This window comes from Thalia democratica, chromosome 3 (assembly GCF_965202585.1).
Source record: "Thalia democratica chromosome 3, ktThaDemo2.hap1.1, whole genome shotgun sequence".
Classification (NCBI taxonomy): domain Eukaryota; kingdom Metazoa; phylum Chordata; class Thaliacea; order Salpida; family Salpidae; genus Thalia; species Thalia democratica.
In genome coordinates this window covers 39619330-39640865 of record NC_139167.1, presented here as the reverse complement: position 1 = coordinate 39640865, position 21536 = coordinate 39619330, and the positions used below count along the sequence as shown (strand labels likewise).

Below are 21536 nucleotides of genomic sequence, written 5' to 3'. Positions count from 1 at the left end.
ACACCTTCATTTTAAGTATAAAATTGTTTTGAGTGTTACAACTAGTTTTAGTACAAATAAACTTCACGCATCAAAAACCTCTGTATTTTTTCCTTGTCAAATCGCGCCAATACTTTCGCACCACTCTTAAACATCACCTTGCGGTAACCATAAAAAAAAATTGACTGAATTCTTAAAAAAATATTATTTTGCTACATAAAAGCCGCTTAGCTATACCACTAATGAAGAAAGTAAAAAATGTTTTGCTGCCTACAAATGCTTGTTGTAATTAATTAATGGTTTTTTGTTGTCGGTTTAATTGTTAATAAAGGGATAAGCAAATTTTAAAAAACTATTTAAAACAGCAAAAATATTTTTTGATATTTATATTCAAAATAACAGTTTTAACGTTTAGGTTGGTATCATTACTGATATACTTTCATATTTATCATTTTTAATTACATAAATCAAATTCTTGAAACTTGTTTCCTTTTTAAATATATACAAGTTTAAGAAATTATTTCTGTAACACGAGACAAAGAACTTATCGTAGTTAAGAAAAGTAAACAAGTGTTAAAAAGCGTAAATTTTAGTATAATTTGTCTTGTATAATAAACTTGACTAATAGCAAACTTGCTTAAAAGAACATTTAGAATTTGACTTTTTATCATATGGCTGCAAATAAAAATAGTCTACTAATACTATTTAAGCTAAGGTTCAAGTTAAGCATTTTCAAATTACCAAAAATAAGATAATTTATTGAACAAGAAAAGTTATAGTATAGAGTAGGGGTTGAAAAGTTTTTGATTTGCAAGCTATACTTACCACAAAAAACCGAACTATTAAAAAAAGTCTAATTTCAAATAGTATTTATAAATAGTTTAAATTTTTCCGTTAGTTTGATACACGTTTTCTTTTTAACTACTAAGTTCTAATGCTATTTCAATACTTGAAAAATAGGCATATAAATTACATGTATCAAGAACTTCTAAAAAAAAATATATATACACTTAAGTTTTTAATATTAATATTTTATTGTATTAGTTTCGTTCATTTTTTTTATTAATAGCTTCCTTATAATGCATAAAAATAATAGTCATCTACCAGTTTGTACGAAAATAAAAGTATATAAGATCGAAAGTAAAGTATTATAATGCTTAATATATAAAACGTTAAATCCAGAACTTTTAAAAGAAGCATCTTTATCAAAGTTTGTAGTAGTTTTTATCCAGCTGTAAACGCCTGTCACTCTAGTCCAAACTCCTGGACTTTTAGCCAAAGCGCACTTTCCAAATGATGTGATTCCAACTAAATACCAAGTGTTGTCATTGTGTGTACAAACCAACGGACCACCAGAATCTCCAACACATGTCCCTTTGCCGTCAGTTGTTAAACTTCCAGCACACAAGTGTATACTTTCTTGAATATGGTAAGATGACAAAAGCGCGGAGCAATGTTCAAAATTTATTAACGGAAGCTCAACTTCTAGTAAAGTGTCAGACAAACTTCCCTGACTGCTAACTTTCCCCCAACCTGTTGCTACGCATTTTTTCCCTTCCGTTCCTTTTTTTGTAGTGTCAATACCTGTCATTTCGGGCGTTGCTAAACAAACCGGCCTAACATAATCACTAAACTCAATGAGTTTATTTGTTTGAATAACCCTTACATCGTAATAAGTTGCTGTTGAATGGAGGTACTCCGGGTGAATGATTGTTTTATTCATTTTATAAAATTTAACATTTTTATTATAATAGTCCGTTCTACCTTGTAGTCCGGCAAAAATTTGTGTTCCAGGGTACTTGTCAACAAAACAATGTCCTGCTGTTACTATCCACCTTGACGAAATTATACTTCCACCACACTGCTCCTTTCCATTTTCCTTTGTAAAAACTATTTGAACTTGCCACGGCCAAGATCCGTAAACAACCTCTTTTCCGCCTACTACTCTAGGTAAAAGTCTTTTGTTGAGTTTGGATCCTATAACTGGGTTTCCGCATTGATTTTCAGCATAAACAACAGCAATAAAAAGTACAGTTTTAAAAGTCAGAGACAGATAGCTATTCATTTTGGTTTTATAAAAGTATTGTTTTCATATCCAAATTGAGTAATTACATAAAAATTGTATTTAATTTAATTTCTATTTAGCATGACTAAGGGCTTTATGACGTTTGTTTTGTTCCTCAAAATTCAAATTTTTGACAGTCTCCTATTTTATTTTTATTTTTCGACTACAAAAAATGCTAGACTAACTGAAGATTATAATTCCTTCCCATTTAAATGATATGTCAACTTATGCTTTTTTCATTATATTTACTAAAAATAGTTTTTTTTTGTGACAATTTTTAATATGTTTTTACAAATACTTTTGTGTCCGTTTTAAAATGCAAAAATGTTAATTGTAATTTGAAAAAATAAATCAACAAAATCTAGACCGTAACAATATTTACAAGAATAATAAAATTATGATAATATGTACTTGAAGCTCAAAAGAAAAATTTAAAAAGCGGATAATTTTATTTAAAAGTTGTCGTGTTAAAAACTCATTCTGTAATCATTTTCGATAGTTTTGTAAAAACAATGAAGTTTAAAAGTTTTAAAGAAAAACTAAAAATGGGAAATAGCGAATTAAGTAACAAAGGAAGTACATCTGGAGCAAAGGTTTTTCAGGAGTCTGACTTTAATGGAGAAAAGGTAAATTTTTATTGTGTAATAATTTTTTTTGATAACTTTTAGACTAAAATAGTTAGAATAAAATAATTACATTAGGTTTCAACTTATTCCATTACCAAACTTTAAAGTCAAATATTTAAACTATGTGAAAGTTTAAGTATGTCACTTACATATACTGAAGTCAGCGTTAGTGCTATGAGTCAATCATATTGGAAAAAAAAGTCACAGTAATAAAAAAGCATCAAAAAGTTTTTACTAGTTTTAAATTTTTTCATAATTATAAAAACTTTTTCTTTAAAAGGTTCAGAGCTTTATCCAAAAAACTGGTTTTTAACTGATAAGGAAAAATTGCACTTAAAAATATACCAGTTCATAATTAAAAGACCTGGTAAAATTAAAAGGCTATAAATTTTTTGAATACTTATTTCAATTTCATTAATACATTTAATATTTTGTAAATCTTACTTTAAATAATATTATTAGTGCAAATTAAATACTTTATTCACTACCAAGTTTCGGTGGCGAAAAAAAAAAACTAATTAAATTTAATAGTTAACTGCATTTGGCAATGTGGCTTATCTCAAATTTTATTCAAAAACTGATTCGTGCATGAAAGTATAAGCAAAACTAAAATTTTGCATGCTGAAAAATTTCAAACTTTTAAGTGTATAATTAGCTAAAATTTATACTAATTCTATAACAAATTGCATTAAATTTGTGTAATGAATCAACATTTTAATGGAATTAAAACTACCTAAAAAATTATCTAAAGATATATCTAAATTGAATTAAAAACTGTTTAAAAATTTGAATTTAAATTAAGTATCAACACAACATTCACAAAACTCAAAAACAAAAGAAAAAGTCTAAACATATTTTGTACTAGTACTGTATACTTATTTAATTCTTGTCTGCTTTCCAGATATTAATAAAAGTTTCTTTTTGTGTCTGCATAAATTCATTACTTCTGTTCTTTTGTTGATGCAATTTGTATGGAATTCTAGTATTAGTAAAGCTTCTTTAAAGCACAACCTGCATGTTATTGTTCGTTCCTGGTTTAGATTTTTTTCTTTTTTTAGTATTTTCCAAAATAGTTTGTAGTTCTTGTTTCATTTTTTAATTTTTGTGTTAGTTTTGAAATTTCAGTGGCTTGTTTGTTTTGAAGGTTGATTTTGTAATCTGGTTTGCGACTAAGTGTGGTTTTGTGTGTTGCTATACGTTTTTTTAGCTGGTTGGCACTTAGACCAATGTATAATTTTGATTCATTATCTATTTTAGATGTTGCCAGGTTAAAAACTTTTTCTGCCCTACATTCTTCTCTTTACAGGGGACATGTTTGTTTCGTTCTGCAATTACATGATTCGTCTTTATTTAAACTGTTGTTCTTAATTTGTTTTTTGTTGTGGTTTTTTATCACATTTTCGATATTTGGCATGCAGCTGTAACTTAATTTTGTGTTGTTTTTATTTAAGTAATTTTTTAGTTTACTATTTTCTCCAAAACATTTCTTTATTATTTTAAGTAACTTTTTGCCTATGTTTGTTTTTACATAGTTACAGTATGGGGGGTTAAACCATATAGTTTTTCTTTTTCTGTTTCATTTTTGATTTTAGCATTCTTCTGTCTAATTAATTTCATAATTGTAACCGTAAATCTTATTTTAGAAACAAGCTACATCACAGTTTGTTTTGTAATATTCAATATGCAAGCCAGTACACATCTTTTAAAGTTTTTAAAGGACTAAAGTTTTTCACCTAAGTGAATTCTAAAGTGTTTAACTAAACTGATCTTCTTCGCAAACACCTTCTTGAGGATATCACACTTATGAGCTTTTGAATTTGTGTGAGCCAACATATGACGTTTCAAATCACTTTTGTGGTAAAATCTTTTGTCACAAACTTCACATTAAAATCCCTTCGTTTCAGTATGGAATAACTTATGTCTCTTTACACAGCCTCTGTCACTAAAATGTCTGTCACAAAAATCACATGTAAAAGGTGTGAGTAGCTAGATGACGCTTAAAATGACTTTTTTGGAAAAAAAAAAACTATGACAAACATGACATTTAAAATATTTTTATTTTTTACCGCTATGAACAAGAGTGTGCCGTTTCAAATAACGTTTTACTGCAAAAGTTTTCGTACAAGTGTCACACCTATATGTTTTTTCTCTTGAATGAGTTTTTTATGTTCGTTTTAGCCAGATTTTCTTGCAAATTTTTTGTTCACAAACATTACAAATAAAAGCTGGAGTTTTAATGCTACTTTTGCTAATTTAAAAAATATCCATGTTTCAAGGAAACAAAACTGGAAACCTAAAAATATTTTAAACTATAAAGTGTTTAATTTTTATAGTTATAACATCATTTATGAGGAATAACTAGCTAAATTTAAAATAAACTGAAATTTTTAGAGTGCTTTAATACTTTCAATGAAACTGAAGCGCAAAAACTGATTAAATTTATCTGTTGTCCTCAAAAAGTTAACCTTTGTTTACGTCTTAAAATATTAAATATTTATGAGTCAAACTACTCAATAAGTTTTTAACAAAATGCTTTTATTTTTTTAACTCTTCAAATTTTTTCAGATTTTTAATTAGTTTAAAGATAAACCTTTAAAAACAGTAGTATTCCTCTTGAGCTCGCACTTTGAACAAAACCCATAAGTGTAAACTGAACGGGAAGAGCAAACAAAAGAAATCATGATTAATTGTATTTTTACAAAGTGAATAATTTTTTGAATATATTAAGGCCAAACTTCTTGTAAAATGATATGAAATTCCCTTAAACTACAATAAAACACAATTTTTTTTTAAATCTATAAGCAATTTGATCTAAAACCAGGTTACTATTACAGACATTTTTCAAAGTAAACTTCACTGTTTGTTATTTTTGTTTAAAATTTGTTTTTATATTTTGCGGTTTGAATAACTTTTATTTCATAGTTCAATTATAAACGATGCTGATACAAAATAAACTGTTTGTTTTTTAAAGTAAAAGTTTTATTAAGGGATATTTTTAAATTCAATTATGAGGTTTTTAAATATAAACTGAACTGTTCTTTTTTTTTTGGTATCTGGTTTTTGATTTTACGGCATTTCTACTAGTATTTTTAAACGTTTTCTTACTTTTTTGTTCAATTTAGTAAAATGTGAAAAACCTTGAACAACAATATGTTTTTGATTAATACTTAGCTATTATCAAAGTTTTTAAATTAAATTAAAAAAAACACAAATTTGCTTTTTGAACACAATGCTGCTAAGTAAAAAGTTCGAACTCAATGGGAAGCGTGAGCTTAAAAACGGGAACATAAGAGGAAGTTTATTGTACAGTGCACTTTTTTTTCTGAGTTTATAAGCGAGAGTACAACATTAAAACTTTTAAACATTTTTATTTTACAACTCTACAACTTAAAAATATACTTAATAGGTTGATGATTTTGTAAACTTACCTAAAGAGTTCGCTGCAATGTTCGAAGATAAGAACTTGTACAGTTTAAGTGCACTCGTAAAAAAGGTAAGATTAGATATTACTATTTTATAAATTAAAAAAATAATATTATTTGAAGTCATCTACTATATATTTAAATAAGTGTGGACAAATCAAAAGCAGAAGTAGCAAAGGTTAACACTTTTTATTTTGCACTTTGCATAACTGTTTATTATAATCTAACTTTGACTATCTAGGATTATTTGTTATAGCCAGAAAGTATTAATGAAACACAATGATAAAACAAACAGTTGCTTTTATAATTTACAAATGTTTGTTTGCATATCATTTATTTAGTTAAAGCTTAAAAGTTTTATTCTAAATGTTATAAAATTGGACAACAGTGTTTTAAAATGTAAATTTTACAATCTTAAGTATTGTAGTTATAAATCAAAACAGTGCTAAGACTAATATACGTATGGTAGTTAAACTTTTTCTGTTAATTAAGTTTTTAAAGTTGAAAGTCAAATTAAAGTTAATATATTGCATAGAAAATCTTACTTTTGATATTTTATTTATCTTGTTAAACTGCTTTGTATAAAAATAAACTTGCTAAATTGATGAATTATGTGCAATGTTATTAAGTAAACTAAACTTGTTTTCTGTTTTATATGAACTTTTAAAGCTGTATTTTACACTTAAAACTAAGAAATATGTTTTTAAATACAAGTGTTGTTATGAATATTTTTATACTGTAAGAGAATTTTTCATAGGTGAAAGTACTTGAAAAGCTTACTAAAGAAAAATGTAGTCTAGCTGCTAGACTCTAGCATTTATTTTTTACAAGTGTTAGTACGAGATTTGCATTACCATACCATAGTGAACTACATAAGTTGAAATTCAAGATTATATTTATCAATTAAATTAAAAAAGGTTCTTAAAATTCTATAAAAACCCTTGAAGAAGTATCGGGCATGTTTTAAAACGCTCTTTATTTTTAAAGCTAGCTCACTCAAAGAGAAAAGAATGCAAAGGAAGATAGTAAAATTAACAAAAAAAAAAAAAAAATTTAAAACAAAAGTTTATAAAGTTCATTTATATGATTTCATAGTTTGCTCGAAAAATCTAACTAAATGGTTTAATTTACTTATAATAGTTATATATTGTAGATACTAAATTTGGCACTAGTTTAGCTAAATATATATAATGAAATTGATTTCGTCTGTACTCTTTTGTTTTATTTTAAGAAAAACAAACATAACACTTCAGAATGCAAAATTTACTGACAATTCCGGACATTAGAAGTTTAAATTCGTTTGACAGCATACTGTAGCTATATTGTACTCATTTACTACAATGTGAACAATCTTAAATTATATAAACATAAACAATTGTGTATTTTAAAGCAATGAATCTTCAAAAACCCTGAACTACTAAATATAAGTTTAGAAGTAGCTTATTACAATACTTAACCTTCAACTTAAAACTGGTTTTGTTTCAAATGTAATGATGGTTAATAACTTTTATATTTGAAGACCTTAAAAAATTTAAAAGTGTACAACGTACATACAACAATAAAATACAAATTAAAAACAAGTAAAATAAAATTTTGTTCAGACTGCTTACATAAGTATATATATAAAGTATAGTGAACTAAAGTATATTATTTGTTTATTGAACGATTAAAAAAAGCGCTCAAAAATTTCGGTGTAAGGACCTGGTGTACAAAGGAACCTTTCGGTTATCGAGTCGTCTTATATGACTTACATCCATTGATTTTAAGGCTTTAGTTCAATGGTAATACCAAGTTTTTTTTCCTATTACACATACTAAAAACATAGTTTTGCTACCAATTGTTTTCAAATCTCTACATAAAATTACCTTTTTTTATTTAAAAAGTATCAGTTTTTTAACAAAAGAAAAATCATTTTAAATTTTAAGTTAAGTACTTAACTAAATTCATATAAAGAAAGTCTTTAGGCTAAGAGTTTTAAGTTCAAAGGTAAATTATTATTAAAAAAGATTTTACCAATTTAATTGAGCTTAAGTTGTTTTAATGTGTGAAAAGTTTCCCTTTAATTTTTTTTTATAATTTCAAAGCTAGTTTTACTGATATAATCTTTAGCTTTTGTATCAATACCAGTGGTGTTCGAAAATTATTTATAAAAATATTATCCATAAAAAGTATACGTGTGTACACAAAATTATCAATTAGACCGGTTATAAATCATTTATTTTAATGATCACATCTTAATTATTTATATACTTCTGTTCTAAGGAAATGGATGCAGTAGAAAAATACAAAATAAGAGAACAGCAGAAGAAAGACAATGAAGATAAACTGCTAGCGAAAAAAGAAAGACTAAAAAACTCGATACTATCGATGAGTAGAAGTAGTAATTCTGTCATGATTATTGTAAGTAAAAGATTTTTTTGAATTTATTAAAAAAAAATTTTAGAAGTACCAAAATTTAAATTTATTATCTTTAATTTTCATACTTTTATTTAAAAAAATATATATTACTATAAAAGATTTGAAACTCTGTGTCAGACCTTTGAGCTGAAAAAATGTTAATATCACACAAACAGTTTCCAAAATATTGAAAAACTATCATATTAAGTTGTTTTAAACCTTTAAAACATAATTGATAAGTATTAAGAAGTATTTAAGCATTTTTGTATACACTGTACTATTTTACTTTATTAACTTGTAACAATCAAACTTCAAAACGATGAACATACTTTTAATGATCTGCTTTTAATTAGAATCAATGTGACAAGGAAAATGCTTTAAGACTGTTTAAAGAACCAAAAGCTAGTGAACTTCTTCAACCGGAACAAATTGAGACTGCATTGCTCAATTACAAGCCAGAATCTACCGTTTGTAAAATAATTGTTAGTTATTTGATTTAAAGAGTGATCTATAATTATTTTTAAAGCTTTTTACAAGTTAACTTGTGTTTTTTATATTTATTAAAGCTTGTATAGACAACTTTTTTCTAATGCGTATAGCTTAGCTTTTATGTTAAAGGTTATATTAAAACATTTTATAATTTTTGCTGTAATATACAAGATGTTATAAAATGATCCATAATGATTAAAACATTTGGTAGTATATTTTTCACAAGTTTTAATTAACTAAAAATATAATTAGACTATTATTTAAGATTGTTAGTAATCCATAACAAAATATAAAACAAACCTTTTTGAACTATTTGTAAATTTTAGTAAGAACTAATTTATACAACGTACATAAATAAAAGGTAAACACTTAAATCCCATAATATCTAAATGAAGACACTCTTTCTGTAAATTTTTTAAATGGTAAAAAATTAATACAGGTTGATAATGAATCAGTAAAATATAACTTTGAAGAAGCAACAGGATTAGTAAAAGTAAAAGATGAAACTACTTATGATGAAGAGTATTCAGAACAATAATGTTGGACAAAACTTATTAGTTTTTTATTAGTTTAAATAAATTTAAAATTTCTACATTATTTATACTAAATAAATTATCTGAAAGATAAAGTTGCTGCTTTGTTTTAATTAGTGAGTAAAAATAATTGCTAGAGCTTTATAATAAAAAGACAAAGATGTTTAGTGAGAATTGATAAGTTTTAAATTTTAATTCAAATCTGAAAAACGTTGCAAAAAATTGTACTTTATTTTTTTAGAATTCAACACTTTATTTGTAATGATTTAAAAATAAATTTAAGGCTAGATATATGCTAAGGAAAAGTAGTTAGGCTTAGTGAATTTTACTTTTGCAAATAAAGTAAAATATTAATAAAAGGGAAGTAAGCAAAACTATAAACTACGTAAATTATTAAGCTTAATCTTTTACTGCAGTATCAATTTTTATATGAAGTTAAGAAGTTTCGACAACACTTCTAAACTTGTTATTATTCATTGCCTAGAGGAACAAGATTTATATACTTGTCGTCTACTTTGGTATTTTATTGTAGTTTTGGTCTTAAAAACTAAACTTTAACTACTTTTAAACATAAAAGTTTAAAAAAAACCTAGTCATTTATAAAAGTTAGGGTGCTATGAGTTTTATGTTTTCATTGAAGTTTGAAAGTTAATAATTTGAATGTACCATAGTTTTACACATCAAGAAAACAGTTTAGAAATTAAAAATAGTTTCTTAATTATACTGCTTTTAAACAGGGGTACACAGTCATTTGGTGGTCGCCGGTCGCAGTTTTCCGACCCCTCGTTTTGAATATAAAATGACAATATTTATAAGCAACTTATAAACACAAAATATACTTTTAATTTAAAAAATTGAGTTTCAGATTTTTAATTCAATTATTTTAACGTATTTTTATTATTTTATTGAAAAGGAATATCAAAAAGGTTACTTTTTAGTAAAAGAAATCTACGACTTTTTTTTAAAATTTAAACCGTAATTTTGACTTCATTAGTTATTTTATTATGTAAATTATTATGTAAAAAAAAAAATATGTAAAAGTTTGCGGTGGTTGAAGACAGATTTTAGTTTTTTTAATTCATTGACCTAAAATTACCATTAAAAATTATTTCTTCTAACGATATCACTATTTTCAAAACAAGCTCATTTGTTTTTGGAGTTGATGTTTAAGTAAGGTAATTAAAAACTTAAAACTAAACAAAGCTTTTAAAAGTAAGTTTATTAAACACAAAATGCTCAAAAAACTTTGGTCAACGGGTCTAGTGTACAACAATAAATTATCGATTCATACACCACAGCTTTTAATTTTAACCTATCGCTTCATTATTTACAAATAAAGTATGATCATGCTTTAAAAAATTTTTTTTTTTTTTTTAATTTAGTTTACAGCTATAAATAAAAGCAAATAAATAAAAACAAATTATACAGTAATCTTCCTTTATTCTACCAACATATGTTTCTGTGTGTTAACGAATCAACACACTTCAACTGGGTTCTGTAAAAAAATATTTACTGTAATGAGAGAATAGAAGCATAGAATAAAGTATGTATATACATGATTTCATAAGATATTTTCTACATATGTGTGTTGATTCGTTGACACACAGAAACATATGTTGGTAGAATAAAGGAAGATTACTGTATAATTTGTTTTTATTTATATTCCAGTGAAGTTACTTCACTAGGATCTTTTGTTAGCAAACAATTAAAACTATATTTGAACAGTTTACATCTATAATAAAGATGATACCTGAAAAATGAGAAAATAGTTTGCCCACATATATCAAGCTTGTTAAGCTTTGAATTATATTATTTATAATTAATGATTATCAGAAAAGATTTTTAAATATAGTATTGAAGTTTAGGACCTAAAAAAATTTTTGCTTTAGTTACATGTTTTAAACTTACCTACTAGTGATTATTTAAAGTTTATCAAAATGGGAAAGTAAACGTAAAGCTTAGTCTGGTTGTATACTTGTTGAAAATTATTCGAAAAAATAAAGTACTAATGGTTCAAATAAAAATAACAACTAAAAAAGGATTTTATTTTTGCTCACTCAGCATATATGAGTGACTATTATGGCCACGACTGAGCTTAAAGTTTGATAGCAATCAGATTGTAAGTGGAGTTTAATCAAAAAATCAAGTTGTAGTTATATACATCTTTATCATATTTATAATATAAAAAAAAACAACTAATTTTCGAACTGTTTACTTAGTTTCAATGCTTTGTGCATATCCTCAGAACGAAATAAAGAACCGCTGTACATCTTTATCATATGTATATACTTCTAGTTTCAATAAACTTTTATTCAAGTTTTAATATCAATGACGACTACTAAATATAATAGAAAAATCCTTTTAGTCAATTTTATTTTTAAAATTTTTCAAAAGAAAATAAACAGATAAATATCATATCTTTGTTACAGCTTGAAAAAAGGTCTACGTTCATAAAAACTACTTTGTCGGTTATGTGTAATAATAAAAATTAACTAAAACAATGCATATTGATGAAAATGTTATTTTTTGTCATAATTTAAAGGTGTACTAAGTAGTGCTGAAATTTATAGGAGTTTTAATAACTATTGCACAAAAAACTATAACTCTTTAAAAATTCACAAAATCAAGTTTGTTAAAAAAAAGTTAGTTCTAATCAAAAACTAAGTTCAATAAAATAATATGCTCGAAAATACGTGTCAAAAGATTTTTATTGAAATACATTTTTATTATACATTTATTCTTGTTTGTTCACAAATGAAACAAGTTTGTTAAATTGCTTTTAAAATGAATTCAACCTTATTTCTAGTTATCTTTTTAACCAACGTTGTTATCAAAAGATTAAAAATAGTTTTATTACTTGAAAAGTTATTTTTTACTTTATATATTGATAGATTACTTAAAATGCTTGTGTAAAACTTTTAATACGTATAACTGAATAGAACACCAGGATTTAATGCAGTTGTCTAATAAAAGTATGTACAAAGTATATACATATTGGGTTTTTTACTAACATTTTCTTTAGGCCTTTAACAGATATATAAAATCAGTAATTAAAAATGGTAATGATCATAACAAAGATAAAATTACTATTGATAGTTAGGTGATTTAAGTAGAATAGAACTTGTCAAAATTTTTCTATACTTTTAGAACTCAATAAAATATACGTAGCTAGCATGATACCTAAAGAAACAACTTGATTCAAAAAAGCAATTTTAGCAGAAAAAAAGCGCTTTTAGGTAGACTAACTTGTCTTAAATTCACGATTAAGTTTCAAATTTAACATGTTTTGCTTACAGATTTTATCTAATTAGTTAAATAAAAAATTACTGAATCCAGACTTTTGTTGACGTTTCATGAAGCGGTTCCTTTTCTTCGTTCTAAAATCAGTAGTTGTATGAATTAAAACTGTTATCCTAACAATAACAACAAAAAAACCTTTTTGCATATGTATTGTTGGTTTAGACAAATTATTTTGAAGAAAGTATTGTTATTAGTGTATTTAGAAATCAAAATTGAACATGCTTCTATTCGTTTCTTCGACCATTAAATTATGTTTTGTGAGTTTAATTATCTTTTCATTTATACAAACAACTAGTAATTATTTTCGATATTTGTTTTTTTAATTTTAAGAGAAAGTCAATAATTTAATTTCATGCGAATCATTCAATCGTTAGCAATTTATATAAAACCTACGCATATTCTATATAAACTTTTTGTGAATAATTAAAATTTATTTCAAAAATTAGTTTAGTAACTAAAATCGATGTATGTGAAATTAAATACTAAACTATTACTCTATAAAACTACTTTCTAAATTTAACTCGATCACATAGGGCTGTAATGTGCAAGTTAAAAAAAAAAGTGTAATTAAAAGTTTTCACGTTCATTTCGTTACTTGACTAAAGTAAACTTTAATTCTACAAGCTATATATACATTGTAATAGGGAACGGGTCACTTTTGCACGAGGGTACGCTTTTGTAAGCAGGGTCACTTGTGCATAGCGTCACTTTTAGGTACGCACTTAAAGAGGTACGCACCCGCTTCGGTTTATCTCGAAATAAATGAAATATAAAATAACTATGTTGTACTTTACGCGGGTGTATACTTTATGTGGGTGCGTACCTCTTTAAGTGCGTACTTTATACAAAATTGACCATCCGTGCAAAAGTGTCTTCTCGTGCTAAAGTGACGATCGTGCAAAAGTGACACGAACCCTTGAAATGTTACTACTTTCCTAATCTAAAAACATGTAACTATGTATTCTTTATAACTGTTTTGGAAAAAAATCTCTTGAAAGATGTTATGATAAATCAATTTCATAAGTTAAGTTACAAAGAAAGTAAAGTTGTTAACTGTTTTATAAGAAAACTACTTTACATTGTTTAATAAAGTTACAACGTGAACTTAAAAAAAAAAAAATTGTATTATTACGTACAAAAGTAAATTATAATACTTTCTGAAATTTGAAATATTACAAAGATTAATAAGTTTGGAATTTAGTATCTTAAACCTAAAATAAACTGTTGTTATCTATACCAAACTTAAAACTACATTAGCATTTTAAAAGTGATTAAAAATGTATTGAAAACCATAAAACTTTTGAAACCATATATAATAATCAATACATTATAGTTTCAATATAAATATTTTGAAATGACCTAAAGTTCTGCACTGAAAAGTGTTTAGATGGGTTTGTTAAATATTCAGTAAAAGTTTTTTTTATCTTATTATAACCAATTTAAAACTTTAATTATAATATTTTTATTTTTATTATTAGTAGGGTAAGATTAATTTTTTTGATTACTATTTAGTAACTGTTTATTGTTTTCATATAAAAGGTTGAACTTTTAATATGTAAACTGATTACCAAACATAAATTTTCACATAACATTTATAAAATATAAGCTAAGGTTATTGGATACTTAATAAAATGTTATGATATATAAAGAATGATGATGGTAGTCGTAAATTATACATACGTATCTACCTTATTTAAAATTAGTTTTCATGAAATGATCTCATAAAAATAGTCGAAAAGTTTATAATTGATCAATAATACAATAAACTTTTAAGAAAACTTAACTTAAATTTTTAGAGTAAATTTGTTAAAACTATAAACTTAAAGGCCTTCAGAAGTAAAAGCAGTAAAGTGTCCTACTAAAATATTTTTTTCTATGAAAAATTTTTACATCTACGTTAGCTACTTTCGATTACGTAAATCTAAAAGCAACCACTCGTAAATATCTCTTTCTACATTATCATTCGTTTCACCAAACCATTAATATTAGGCTGCCCCGCCGCACGACCATCAACAACAGTCCATGAATATGTAACCTTGTTTCGTCCTTGTGAGGAGTCACCAGGCAGACACAACCACGATGAACCGTTGTATCAGGCAAAGCACCGGTCGTGCGGTAGAAATAGCTACTAAATTCACCAAATTACTAAAAAGGATGCAAAAAAATCATTCGAAAAGTTACAGTAATTGAAAGTTCTTTATTCTAAATTGATCAGTTGTTTAACTTAAGGCATACAAAAAATAAAACACTTAAGTAAATAAAACAGTAATCATGTTTTATTGATGCAAAAATCTTTGTTAGTTTACAAAACACAGTTTCTGAATAAATAAGCAGCAATTAAAACCTTAGCTAGACATAACAAAACACCAGCAGTTAAAATTAGTACAAAAATGGCTAAATTCAGGTAGAAATGGTTAGTTTTTACTAAAATTGTTCAACAAAAGCATTCTTTTATAATTTTAAATAAAAAAGTAGTTGATTAGGTCTTATAAAAACTCTACTTAGAATTGTTAACCTTGACCTCATCTTGACATTTCAGCTTCCACAGTGGTATGTGTGATTGCGGATCAGAAAGATTGGGATAGTACTGCAAATAAGTAACGAAAGCAATGGTCATTCCTAGTGTTGAACCAACTAACACGTCTGTTTAATGAAGTTTGAGTACATATTTTAACTTCGTAAACAAAAAAACAATAATACTAAAAACACACATTATAAGTAACATCAAATTAAGTTGTAATTATCTGGTTTTTTTATTAACTTTTACATAATTTGTTATTTTTTTGTAATGACTTTTTTTTCAAAGTAACAAATTGTTATCAATAGACAAAGATCTCATGTTTAATTAGTAGGTAGTATTTTTTTGCAGATTGTAATAATACTAGTATAAAAAATTATTTATACTCTATCCTATTAAAAATAAAAAATATTTGATAAAATAGCAAATTTTCTTATAAAAATATTTTTTTGCAAACGCACATAAAATAATTAAATTTGGAATTTGTCACACTGAAACAGTACCAAATACTGACTAAAGCTAATAACGTTATTCTTTAGTTGTTTAAACCTTTGTTATAATTAAACCTCTAAACATAATTTTTAATACATTTATAAAGATGTTGAAAATTAAACAAAAACAATTTTCAATGTAAAACAACTGAAACCCTCCCAATGATGCCTGTAATCGCTTGTTCTAGTGATGGCAATGCAAGTGGCAAGCAGCAGTGGCGTCAGTGCCATCAGAAATCTCCATGAGTGACCTCTACCCTTACTAGAGAAAACATGCAGCTTCCCAGCAATGTACAATGAACACCACCCGAACAGGCAGAACGACACTACAATTATTAAAAAAAATAATACTTATAAAATTTATGATAGCAAATTACTTTTTTTTTAATATTTATTTATTACAATAAACTAAAATACTTGACGAGTGTCCGCTCGGAAAGCTCTTTCTTCCCTCCAGAACGAGATCGGCGTCTCCGGTGCAGATGAGGTTGCTCACTGAAGGCTGACCTGCCGGCACTGCTCCCGTTGGAAAACATCTGCAACGTTCAGTACTTGAAGTTTCTTATTTATTAAATTAATTCAAATTACACCCAATATTTATTACACAAAGGTGTTTGTACACTTATTTTTATTATTGCAAGTTCATTGCTCTACGCTGGACCTTTAGGAAAACCTCAATCACACAAACTTATTTAAAAATGTAAGAATTGCAATTTAAGGAAGAAAACTAGATTTTATAGTTTTTATTTTTTAAGTCTAAGCATAAAAGCAATTTTTTAATATACTTTTACAAAGAATCACATTTAATAATTAAAAAGTAATTTCCTTGGGGAAAAAATACCCACGCATAAAAAATACTTATTGAATTTTAAATTAATGAGTAATTAATTTTCAACCCTTTTAATTAGTTTTTGAAAAAATGTGAAATAAAAAAAATATAGAATACTTTTATGTATCATACGAAAAATTAATTAAAGTTCTACAAGTTTAGTTTGTTGGCTTTTTTTAATAAATACAAAACTAAAATTAGTTTCTCATAAATAATTTAAAGAAACTAAAACTAGAGTTAATTTTCACAAAATATTCTAAACTATAACGCTATAAAAAATAGGAATAAACCAAATTTCGACTGAAAATACTTACTCGTTTTTCTTATATAAAAAACCATCAAGTTAATCAATCTCTACAATGTTTTGATTAAATATAAGCTAATTTATATTTTTTAAATTTGAGAAAACTATCTATAAACAAAGTTAAAAAACTAAAAAGTAAAATAAAACTTAATGGAACATACATATAAATTAGTAAATAAAACTTTTAAAACACATATTTATTAAAACTGTAAGACTCCTTACTAAAGCAATTTTTTGTTAGTACACTACAACAGTTGTTTAAAAATATTTTAAAAATTATACAAAGCAAATCACAAAAAAATCTGTGCGCCCTAGATAAACACATTTATATAAAGAAAATGGTAATGCTTTTCTTAGTTTTTATTTCTACTACTAAGAATATTAAAATTTGTTTACCATTTTTAAACAAATTTAAACAAAACCATTGTTTGAGAAATTATTTTTTACTTAATTATTAATAATAACTTTTAATTAATAGAAACTATTGTGCACTATTTGAGAAGCACTGCTCTAGACATTTCTTAACATATTCAACACTGTACAGTAGAACACTAAAAATAACTGATTGTACATTACATACTAGATTATTTGGCTATTAATGTAGACTTTTTTGATAAAATTTTCGCTTTTTATGATCTATTTGTCTTTATTGGATTACTAAATCTAACAATTATAAATTAATAATAAAAAATAATTTGGAAACAAGGAATATTGAAATTTTTTATAATGATAAAATATGCTTACATAGAACTTTTGAACCTAAAAATTTTGAAAGTTTATTAAAAGCAAAAATAGAATATGTGGAAAACATTTCATCAGTCGAAATTTCATGCATAATGTTAAGTATTTCATATCCAAATTTAAAGGAGCTTAAGTTTTAATTTAAAGTAAGTAAAATTTCTTATAGATAAATATTTATTTACATATGTAATATCAATGTCATTATTTTTTTGAATATGTTTCAGACTAATCAAGAAAAGACACTAAAAAAATAAAGGAACTCCCCAAAAATATTTAAAAAATTTTTATATATAATTGATGATTTTAATATCAGCTTTGTAGGTGTTAAGAAAATAGAAGCAAATGAAAAATACATTTTCAAAAGTTTACAATTTTAGACATATTAACATTTAATTAACAAAACAAACTATAAATTACTTTATTTATAAAAATATCAAGACTTGTAAGTACAGCAGGTTCTCTTTAAATGTTTAAGTATGTTTAAAATAAAATTAAAATTACAAATATTTGAAAGTATTATCTAAAAAGTATAAAAATTTAGCTTTTACTATGTTTTGTATAAAAGAAGAACTTAGTTTTTTATTTTAAAAAAATCGTTTAACAAACTATAAAACTAAATTTAGAGTTGAAAGACTTTTTTTTTTGAAGATTAAACAGAAAAAAAAGCTTATAAACAGTGACTTATTTTTTTACTAAAAAAAGTTTATGGTACATTATATGTAACTTTAAATATTATTTCTAAAATGTTGTATATGAAAAAATATAAGAAACATATGTTTTATATAAGCTAATTGTATTACACTCTGAATTTTTAACTGCTTTTACTGATTTTTACTAACCCAAACAAATTTCAATTTTTTTTCCTAAGAATACACAATAATTTAAATTTAATTAAGCAGTAAAGATTATTATACAGCCTAAAAAACTAATAATGTTAAATTATGTAAGACTATTTCTTCTTAAAGTTTGAATAAATTACACTTTAAATGTTCAAAGTAAAGTATAACACATGCATAACTGCAAAGTACATCATCTACAACAATTAAACTTAAACACAAACCTTTTAAAAAAATCAGGTCTAGGTCGTCCGACATAAACTTTAATCAGATTTGTTACGATTCCATTTACACAAAACGCCAATGTGGCAGACAGAAGAGCATATTTTGAATCATTATTTTTTTTATCTCTCAGCAGTCCAGACAAAATTGCAATAGTTAAAGTTGGACACACTACAACAAGAGTCTATAAAAATGATAAGTGAAGTTTAAATAAAGCCTTCAAAAAAAGTCACTTTAACTTTATTTGAATGTACATAGGATTTAATAGTTAAAAATATCAAAGTATAGGATGCTTTTATTTACTTAATTCTTATGTTAGGATTACAACTATTTGAGGCAATAAAACTAGCCTGAGTTTATGTGCAAATTAGTAAAAAATGTATAGTCAAAACATTTAAACAAGCTTAAATACCTAAAAAGAGTACTAAAATAACAACATAGGGTTTTTAAAAACCTTATTTTTTTAGAAAAATAAAACATTTTAAGTATAAAAACTAGCCAGAGATTAAAAAAGAAAATTCAAGCCTGGAACTAAAAAAAAAAGTTAAGCCTGAATTTTAAAAAAAGTTTAAGCTAGCCTTTGTTAACCATAGTTAGCCTGAGTTTTGTTTTTTAACTTCAAACTAGCCCGTGCTATCATAAGTAGCCTGCGTTTGGGACCCTTTTTATGAACTAAATTTACATACTTATTTTTGAAATTTAAAATACATTTTTCTATAACCTTAAAATCACTACATAATGTAATCTGCCATTTAGGTACACACTGCCAGTTAGGTATCACTTTTTAGTCAAAAAAGGCTGTGTTCAAAACTCTTATTTTTTTTTACTTTGAAATAAATAAAAAACCTAAAAGTAGTAATACATAAGTATCATTCTTCTAGTATTAATTACACAGTATTAATTTTAAATAAAATAAAACTAAAGGATTTTGAAAAAAAGAACTTACAAGTTGTATATCAAACTTGATATTTAAAACAAACATATTACTGTTTATTTAATGAATATAATGAACAGTGCAATTCAAATTTTCATAACCCAAAACACAGGAATAAAAAATACTTAAGTGGTCATACAAAAGTTATATAAATAAAAATGATGAACAGTGCAATTAAATTTACATACACCATGATTAAAACAGAAATGTAAAAAGTGTTTATACATCTAAATTAAGCTTTAAATAAACAAAATAATGAACACTTTAATTGACATTTACATACCCCATGATTGAAACATAAATGGAAAAATATTTCAAAGTTAATTATTTGAAAGTTATACAATTATGTGTGCTTCTTCTAAAATCTAGTTTTATTTTGGATAAATATATAGTACTTACTATGTACAGAATCAGAGATTTGGTAATTTTAGTTTTCATTATTTTTATAATTTGTTATTATGATGGTTTTATAACTAATTCAACATGTGACTAGTATTGATAAACTAGTTGTGAAATATTATAAATTTTAGTAATACTAGATCAAAGAAAGCATTATGAATTATAGCTCTACTTTAAAAAATAAACTTCACTTGACCCTAAAGTTTTATTTAGAGAATGACTTTAAAATTTGTAAAAATTATTAAATTTCAATATTAAATAATGGCATAATGTAATATAAATACAATTATGATTATAATTTTTGTTTATAAATAATCAAGAATTTAGTTTAACTTGTGTAATAAAAAAAAAAACACATAGATCTCTTACAATGAATTTAAAGTATAAATGAATGATTTAGTCATTATAATCAAGCAATTTTATAAGCAATTTTATTTCAAATAGTTTATACTTACATATAGTGACTTGGTATTTACAGCAGGTCTTTTAGTGTGTGGAAATGAATAAAGCCACCACTCTTCTTTTTGTATTAATCTAATAAATGGTTCAAGAGTTTCAGTATACCTGTCATGTTTAAGTGTTATAAGTTGTTTATAAAAGTACTATCATGTAAATCTAGCATAACAACAAAGTACCAAAGATTTTTAAAATTATATTATTGGTATTATTTAATTAAAAGAATATTATTTTATTAAATCAATACAACCATTTTATATTCTATTTCGTTAAGTTCATAATTCATTAAAAAACAGTAGATATATTAAAATATTAATAAATCTAATTTTTTAATACAGTAAATGGTTTCTGCTTTCTAAAGCTTGTGCTCAAAAAATGTTTAAATTTTATTACAATATAAATGCTTTAGTTTATGTAGGAATTTAACAGCATAAAATGAAATACAAAAGTTTTTTTATTTAGTTTATATTATGGCATACATTTTTATTGTAATAAAAAAATAAGTACTTATTTTTAGCACAAGCTTTAGAAAATTTCAAATTGTGCACTAAATTAGAATTATGTATTAAAACTTACAAGAAAACAAAAAGAAGGAATATTCTTAACACTGTTTCAACAAACATTCTACGCTCAACTAAAGGCATAGTTTTATTTTTGTTTGACAGACACTGATAGAACTATTATACCATTATTAAAATACCTGGTTCATTGTTACTATGATAAAATATATCTATTGCAGTGGTTTGTTATGCTTTTTGTTTTGAATTGTACATAATGGTAGTATACGTCATTTAAAATCTCCCTAAGATAAACTAAAAAATATTTTTATCCTTAGCATAGTACCATACCAGCTTCTTTAAAAAGTTAACCAACACCAATCTCGAAACTAAGTAGTAGTATTACAGTTTAAATTACTCTTTCATTAACAACGTATAATTTTTTAAATAAAATTAAAACACTAAATTTGTTTTTTAAGTAATTTTATTACTTAATTT

General features: G+C 24.9%; 2 protein-coding genes across 3 annotated transcripts; both read right to left on the bottom strand.

The window, feature by feature from the left end:
• Window positions 1–47: 47 nt before the first annotated feature.
• On the bottom strand, window positions 48–2044 carry LOC145832279 (venom protease-like). The gene is made up of 2 exons (XM_082939597.1): window positions 1151–2044; window positions 48–137 (listed from the first exon to the last, which is right to left on the bottom strand). Exons 1-2 carry the CDS (start codon window positions 2042–2044, stop codon window positions 48–50), a joined length of 984 nt encoding a protein of 327 aa, XP_082795723.1.
• A 9940-nt stretch (window positions 2045–11984) lies between these two features.
• Window positions 11985–21274, bottom strand: LOC145831255 (phospholipid phosphatase 5-like). Of its 2 annotated transcripts, none has more exons than XM_082938427.1 (7): window positions 21118–21274; window positions 20541–20649; window positions 18755–18936; window positions 16238–16356; window positions 15976–16146; window positions 15327–15454; window positions 11985–12888 (listed from the first exon to the last, which is right to left on the bottom strand). In XM_082938427.1, exons 1-7 carry the CDS (start codon window positions 21183–21185, stop codon window positions 12835–12837), a joined length of 831 nt encoding a protein of 276 aa, XP_082794553.1. In that variant the 5' UTR covers window positions 21186–21274; the 3' UTR covers window positions 11985–12834. The 2 variants fall into 2 exon arrangements, with proteins under 2 accessions (XP_082794553.1, XP_082794554.1); XM_082938428.1 differs by having other exon boundaries at window positions 15333–15454.
• Window positions 21275–21536: the final 262 nt, after the last annotated feature.

Bases quoted from the DNA above. Each gene is read 5' to 3' on its own strand.
- LOC145832279 (XM_082939597.1), bottom strand. From the start codon at position 2,044: ATGAATAGCTATCTGTCTCTGACTTTTAAAACTGTACTTTTTATTGCT. The intron at 138-1,150 runs GTTTTATATATT...GGTTACCGCAAG, and splicing joins TTAAAAGTTCTGGATTTAAC to GTGATGTTTAAGAGTGGTGC.
- LOC145831255 (XM_082938427.1), bottom strand. From the start codon at position 21,185: ATGCCTTTAGTTGAGCGTAGAATGTTTGTTGAAACAGTGTTAAGAATA. The intron at 18,937-20,540 runs GTAAGTATAAAC...TCATTTTTATAG, and splicing joins TAAATACCAAGTCACTATAT to ACTCTTGTTGTAGTGTGTCC. The intron at 15,455-15,975 runs GTTTCAGTTGTT...TTCATTAAACAG, and splicing joins TTACAGGCATCATTGGGAGG to ACGTGTTAGTTGGTTCAACA.